At 42.6% G+C, this 7710-nt stretch overlaps 1 protein-coding gene across 1 annotated transcript; it reads left to right on the forward strand.

Annotated features, from left to right (window-relative positions):
• Positions 1-4682: 4682 nt before the first annotated feature.
• Positions 4683-7510, forward strand: LOC111948385. Its single transcript, XM_023961163.1, has 2 exons — positions 4683-6577; positions 6687-7510. The coding sequence occupies exons 1-2, from the start codon at positions 5663-5665 to the stop codon at positions 6879-6881; spliced, it is 1110 nt and encodes a 369-aa protein (XP_023816931.1). The 5' UTR covers positions 4683-5662; the 3' UTR covers positions 6882-7510.
• Positions 7511-7710: the final 200 nt, after the last annotated feature.

Below are 7710 nucleotides of genomic sequence, written 5' to 3' on the forward strand. Positions count from 1 at the left end.
CTTTGGTGTCCATCGTCCATATGTTTTGGCCCCTTTTTGATTTACCCCTAGACTGGGACAGGTTTGCCTGTCGGGGGCCGTAACATGAACATATATAGCTCGTCCAAAATTGTCATATCCATGGGTTCAGAATGGAAGTTTCATCAAATCTATTTAATTTCAGTGAGATCAGACAAGGAATGTGAACGTGAGAGCAACATTTGTGCATGGCGAGATACCCAACTTCGCCGCTCTGTCACGACCACATCCCCGCGTTGAAAGATTTGTTTTTCATCAGAGTAAACTTCAATGGTTTTTCAACAGGTGGACGTCATTTTGAGGTGTGTTTGCTCATCCTACTTGGAGCAGTGATGCTCCAAGTAAAACATGTCATTTCCTGTTGCCAACAGGTGGCGCTACACCTGTTTCGGATTTTTCCACTGCAGATGTGTTCAAAGTCAGACTACAATAATGCACAACAAATTTGGATCAGATTAGATTATTTATGGCTGAGTAATGGCCATTTTTCTTTTCATGGCGTGATTTCGAAACGACCTCAAATTTTGACGCGCCGCCACGGTCACAAACAACCGTAAAAACTTAAAAGCTTCGCAATTTAAGATCGGACATGTGTTTAGTTTACAAAACCAAAGTTTGGAGTCATTGTTCAAAAATCTCTAGGAGGAGTTCGTTCCAGAACGAGGCCTGCAAATGACCAAAATACACCAAAAATGACATATTGACATCAATATAGCAGACTTCCTGTGCGACTGACAGCTTGGTCCCAAGAGACTTTTTTGTAGGTTTCCATCTGATGAACATGTCCTGTAAATATCAAGCTTGTATGTTAAAGAACATGGCGGGGCTCTCAAAAACAAACATGGTAGGTGGCGCTATTGAGCCGTTTCTTGTTCACCCATGCAAGTGCTGTGTATCTAAGTTGGAGATATGTAAGAGGCCTCTCATTCTGAAATCTCAGCCTCGTGATACAAACGGCTGATTTTTTATGAATTTTTAATTACCTGACTGCAACGCAATCAACCACTTCCTGTTTGGTGGTGGCTTACGCAGGCACCGTCAGGTGTACACCCATGAAACTTTAGACGATGAGAGAAGACCCTTATGAGTATCTCCTGTTGTAATTTTATGAATGTCGGACAAAGCACAGAGAAAAGATAGGTCAGAATGTGACATAAAATGTATTTGTCAATATCTAGGTGGCGCTATAGAGCTCGTCCAAGATTGTCATATCCATGGGTTCAGAATGGAAGCCTCATCACCTCTATTGAATTTCAGTGAGATTGGACAAGGAATGTGCACGTGAGAGCAACTTTTGTGTGCATGGCGAGACGCCCAACTTCGCCGCTCTGTCACGACCACACCCCCGCATTGAAAGTTATGGCTTTTTATCAGAGTAAACATCAATGGCTTTTCAACAGGTGGACATCATTTTGAGGTGTGTCGGCTCATCCTACTTGGAGCAGTGATGCTCCAAGTAAAACATGTCATTTCCTTTTACCAGCAGGTGGCGCTACACCTATTCCAGATTCTTCCACTGCAGATGTGTTCAGAGTCAGACTACAATCATGCATATCAACTTTGGATCATATTGGATTTTGCATGGCTGAGTAATGGCCATTTTTCTTTTCATGGCGTGTTTTCAAAATGACCTCCATTTTCGACGCGCCGCCACGGTCACAAACAACCGTAAAAACGTAAAAGCTTCGCAATTTAACATTGGACATGTGTTTAGTTTACAAAACCAAAGTTTGGAGTCATTATTCACAAATCTCTAGGAGGAGTTCGCTCTAGAGCGAGGCCTGCAAATGTCCAAAATGAAGCAAAAATGACATATTGACCTCAATATATCAGACTTCCTGTGCGAGTGACAGGTGGGTCCTTTCAGACTTTTTTGTAGGTCTCCATCTGAAGAACATGCCCTGTAAAAATCAAGCTTGTACGTTAAAGCGTATGCGGGGCGTCGGGACAAAAGTCACTGTAGGTGGCGCTATCAAGCCGTTTTTGTGCGCCCATGCCAATCTCCTATAAAATACGAAATTTTTCGCGACTCCTGATGTGTGTGCTAAATTTGGTGAGTTTTGGGGTATGTTAAAGGCCTCAAAAAGGCGACTCTTCCGGTAGAATAATAATAATAATAATAATAATTAAAGCTACAAGTAGCATTTAGCGGGCCCGAGCACGTGCCACCGCCTGGCACGAGCGACCGCCCCGTGAGCAACGCCCTGCTCGAGCCATTCTCGTCGTTTTTTCTTGTCCATTCTGGAGCTCCAAGCTAATGTTAATATGACAGCAGCCTGTGGGGGGGGGGGGGGGGGGACTATAATCTGTTGCCTTAAAGGACAAAGACTTTTGCATATAGCATGAAAAAAATTCTTAAATCTAAGCCTCGTTTAGACCTGCTCATTTTCTCATCAAGTAGAAGAAGGTTTTTATCAGATTAAGAAACAAGCAATGATGATAATTGCTATCACTGTCCCTAAGGATGAGAACAATAGAACTCATTCAATTTTCACTACAATGTCTAGATGAGTGTCAGCTATGTCTGATAACTTGGCCAATTAGCTGGACCGGGATCTTACAAAGTGCAGGTGGTTTAACGTCCAGTGTGATGAGTCTGTGGACGGCAACAGTTCAGCATAGCTTTTGGTTTCCACAAGAGAAGAATTCCTGACACATCTGCCCTAACAGACAACTACAAGAGGAGTTGAAATGTATAACACGGTGAAGGAGTTTTTGTGCAGAAAAAGGTACCATTAGAAAAGCTGGTAGCCATACCTGCAGACGGGGCTCCTGCTATGATTGACCGACAAACAGGTTTCATCACTCACTGTAAAGCTGACCAAGACTTTCCAAAATGTCTGCATTACTGCTGCTTCTTTCACCAGTAGGCCTTATGTGCAGAAGTGATTGGCTCTGGACATATAATGACTCCTATTGTGAAAATCATAAAAAACCTCAGCTGCAAAGCAAAACAGAACAGGATTTTTAAGGTGCTATTGGTGGAGATATCTGCTGAATATGGTGAATCTGAACTTGTATTCTTGACTGACATTACTGGAAAACTAAACCACTTGATCTGCGAGCTGCAAGACATTGGTAAAACTATATTTTTTTATTGACCAGCCTGCCTGAGCCAGTGTTTTTCTTGTGGGGATCTTTTCTGCCAGGGCTTTCCAGCTTGGTCAGTGGATGTTGCTGCAGTTGTCTCCCTTGCTGGGACAGCTGGAGTTAAACACAGCAGCCTCACGGCTGTGAAGTGGACCCCGTTGCTGTCCCAGTCTGGATGGGCACTGTGGTGATGTTCCAATGTTCAGGCTGGCTCCTGGTATGAAGAGATTCCCAAGTACCATTTCCTAACCGCAGAGCCAAGGATGTGTTTACATGTTTAGGTCAAAAATGTGATGAACAGCTTCATGTTGTCTATTGATGTAAGTTTAAACCTAAACATGTTTCCCTGTTACTAATCCAGTTGATATGGTTCTCCATCTGTGTCTAGGTGATAGAAAAGCATTTTTTTATATTTAGAGCTCCAAGCAAACAAACAGTTGTCTATATAAGAGCTTTTACAATTGTGGACTTTTAGCAGGTCTCTGAATACATGTGACCAATGTATGGTGGATTTTCACAGACTTTGTGTAAAACTGAAGGTGACAGAGACTTTGGAGAAGTGGCTACATTGCTCTGGACTTCTTTGTTTCATCCACAGAAGAGTAAAATATGTGATTGATTTTGAAAAGCTGCTGAAAAATGTATCTTTTTAAAATTGCAATTTCTAATTTGGGTTTTACATTTTTTGTTCCATTTTTTGTGATTGTATTAGAAAGATTTGTTATTTATTTGGTGTTTAAAGGTGGTACATAATGTATATACACAATCTTCTTAGAGACATTTGCTATATGTTGTGTTTGTTGTCGTTGTAGTTTAATTTCTTTGGATGTATTGAAAGGAAATGAAAAGAAGTTGCAGCATTGATTAAAAAAGCATAAAAGAGACATTTACTGTCTGATGTTACATCTGTAGGAGTGTACTGAGACTGGGTTTTGTTTTGGAGCACATTCATATATTTTGTTTGTGAAAAAAAAAAAAGATAAAATATAAAGTTAATTGTATTTTGGATGAATAAAAAAGCAATGATTAGTGCTAAGGATGTATAAAAGACAAACAAAACAAAGGAAATTGCTGTATTTTAGTGTTGAACTAGGCTTTCTAACTGTTCTACTTTCTGTCTGCCACTCCTGGCTAATTTACATGTGAGCACACAGCCGGGGGGGGGGGGGGGGGCTAACTCCACTCCTGCAGCAGGGGAGACTGATGAAAAGCTTGAGGATGTAAGATTGAATAAATAAAATCCTAGAGTTGACCAGTTCATTTTATAAATGTAAATATTTTTTATTTTGGTGCTGATAAACTAAACAGATGTTATGATAAAAATATTTGCTTGAGTCAAAATGTCCAAAAATTTGCTTTCAGCACAATAGGGTGATTAAGGTGGTTAAATGTTTCTCGTACGTATAGTGCTGCTTTTCAAACGTGGAGCTTTGTAAGACGCATCTAATTCTGAAATCTCAGCTTCCTGAGACAAACGGCTGATTTCCTATGAAGCTTGATTATATGATCATGCTTCATGATCATTTATGAACTGTTATGTCTTGCTGCTTCTGCTTTGCTGCATTCCATGTCATTCTGCTCACCTGGCAGGTGAAGCCAATGATCTTGATCAGCACCTGCCAGGTATTTAAGTCAGAGGAGGCCATAACCAGGAGAGAGGCATGCAGAGAGAGCAGAGCAGGAGGCTGAGGAACAGTGGGTTGAGTTGGAGCTGTGCTGGTTGGTTGGTTGTTTCCATTTTTGATTCCCTCTTGGTCCTCAGCAGTCTTATACTGCTGGGTTTTGTTATTTTAGTTTGGGGTTGGACCTTGGTAGTCCTTATTTGCGGGCTTTGTTTATTTTGTTTCAATAGTTACATTTTGTTAGGCAGCCTTAGCAGGGACCTGCTGACTCCGACGGTCAACGTGGCTGGGTCAGTTGTCTCCCTGAATTATTTTCTGTTTGGCCAAGGCTCCAATCCCTTTGTTTTGTCTATTGTTGGGACCAGCACAGTAATTATTGCTTTCTGTTTTACAGGACACAGGTTATTTCTACCATCTAATAAACTGTGTTCCTAAACTTTGGTGTCCATCGTCCATATGTTTTGGCCCCTTTTTGATTTACCCCTAGACTGGGACAGGTTTGCCTGTCGGGGGCCGTAACATATTTGGGGGCTCGTCCTTAAAGCTTTATCCCGCTTGACCAGTGGCAGTTTTTGTGTTGGCAATACTTATTTGGAGGTCTGTCTTTATACAGCCTGTATTGTCTTTGTCATCTGCCCAGGGTTTTGGGGTGCTGGAATGCGCATTTGTGACTCGTGTTAGCACTCCGTTTTGGGGTGCTTTTCTTTGTGCCTCGTGCTGACACTTTGTTTGGGCTTATTTGCTCATTTGTGTAGATTTATTTACACATCTTTGGACACCAGTTTGTGGTTTTTGTGTAATCTTCTGCTTCGGTTTTTTCCCTCTCTCTCTTACTCCTTTGTTAAGCCCCTGCCTGTCAGTTGACTGAGGGTCTGCTGTTTTGACCTGAGTGAAATTTTGTTGCTCCCGTTGGAGGTATTTTGTTTGGGAAGATGAGTTTGCCGGACAGCGAAGCTTCTACGTCTCTCCGTCTTAAGGAGCTTGAGGTTGAACTGCTCCGTTTGAAAATCAAAAAGAAGGAAGTTTGTTATGAGTTTGAGCTCAGAAAAATTAAGGAGGAAAACTACAGGCAAATCTGCCTAAAGGAGCTCGAATTGCAACAAGCCACCTCAGTTGTACCACCTCCTTCCTTTTGTGTGACACCATTTGATGTGGACAAATGTGTTAAATCTGTACCTCCACTAGGTGACAGGGACATTAATGAGTATTTTGCTCTGTTTGAGAATGCTGCTAGGGTGTTGCAGTGGCCTAAAACTGTCTGGTCACTTTTGCTGCGGAGAGTCCTTACTGGGAAGGCACAAGAAGCGGTGGTGTCCTTGCCAGCCACTGAGAGTCTGGACTATGACAGGGTGAAGGCTGAGGTGCTACATGCATATGCACTTGAGCCTGAGGTTTGTGGAGGTGATGGTGGATTTATCAGGAAAACAAATGATCTGGCTGACGACAAAGCCCTGATAAACCAACATGATGATCCCGTCTCTGTTAATCAGGTTTCTGATTTGGTTGGGAAACGTCCTGAAGTTTTTCCTGCCCAAGCCAGAAGGCAGGAGCAGGACGAATCTGCAGAAAAGGACTTTCTAGACCTGAGTGACAGCTTCATGGCTCATTTTGAAACACCTGGCCTGCAGCCTGTCGAAATTCATGTTTGCATTGGTGGCCATGAGGCCAGAGTCCCTGATCCCCCTCCGCTTGGGTGTTTACCCTTTTCTGGAACTGCTTCAAAGGGACCAACTGTGTTTCCTCTGAAGCAACTGATCTTAAACATGCGTTACCTTTTATTAACATCCCACTTAGTAATAGGTGCTCCAAGGAACCAAAGCAGGACTGGACTTCAGTGCCAGCTTCTGGTAATGGATAAACAATCTGAGCAGGTCACTGTGGACAGCACCCTATTACCAGGCACTGAAGGTACACATCAGTTTCCTTTAAACATTTATCTATTATCTCTCTTCACAGAAGCCATCCTCAACTCACACACAACCAAGGCAGACCTTTTACAGGAGAGGTGGCTCTGTGATGATGAACTTGAGAATTCTGGAGCATTTGTTCTTCAAGGACTGGGCCCTACAGGTTTTGAGTTATTCCACCACAAAACCTGTTGGTGGAATGAATCAGTGCAAAAGATCAGCAAGACCTCAAAGTTGCCTTTAAAAAGAACATTTAGTCTGACAGTATTGCTTGTGAACATGTTTATTTTTTCATTTTTCTACTTGCAGGAAACTGGCCCCCATGTTCACAAGTTTATGGGTGGAGGTGTTATGTCTTGCTGCTTCTGCTTTGCTGCATTCCATGTCATTCTGCTCACCTGGCAGGTGAAGCCAATGATCTTGATCAGCACCTGCCAGGTATTTAAGTCAGAGGAGGCCATAACCAGGAGAGAGGCATGCAGAGAGAGCAGAGCAGGAGGCTGAGGAACAGTGGGTTGAGTTGGAGCTGTGCTGGTTGGTTGGTTGTTTCCATTTTTGATTCCCTCTTGGTCCTCAGCAGTCTTATACTGCTGGGTTTTGTTATTTTAGTTTGGGGTTGGACCTTGGTAGTCCTTATTTGCGGGCTTTGTTTATTTTGTTTCAATAGTTACATTTTGTTAGGCAGCCTTAGCAGGGACCTGCTGACTCCGACGGTCAACGTGGCTGGGTCAGTTGTCTCCCTGAATTATTTTCTGTTTGGCCAAGGCTCCAATCCCTTTGTTTTGTCTATTGTTGGGACCAGCACAGTAATTATTGCTTTCTGTTTTACAGGACACAGGTTATTTCTACCATCTAATAAACTGTGTTCCTAAACTTTGGTGTCCATCGTCCATATGTTTTGGCCCCTTTTTGATTTACCCCTAGACTGGGACAGGTTTGCCTGTCGGGGGCCGTAACATGAACATATATAGCTCGTCCAAAATTGTCATATCCATGGGTTCAGAATGGAAGTTTCATCAAATCTATTTAATTTCAGTGAGATCAGACAAGGAATGTGAACGTGAGAGCAACAT

This window comes from Oryzias latipes, chromosome 12, assembly GCF_002234675.1.
Source record: "Oryzias latipes chromosome 12, ASM223467v1".
Taxonomy (NCBI): Eukaryota; Metazoa; Chordata; class Actinopteri; order Beloniformes; family Adrianichthyidae; genus Oryzias; species Oryzias latipes.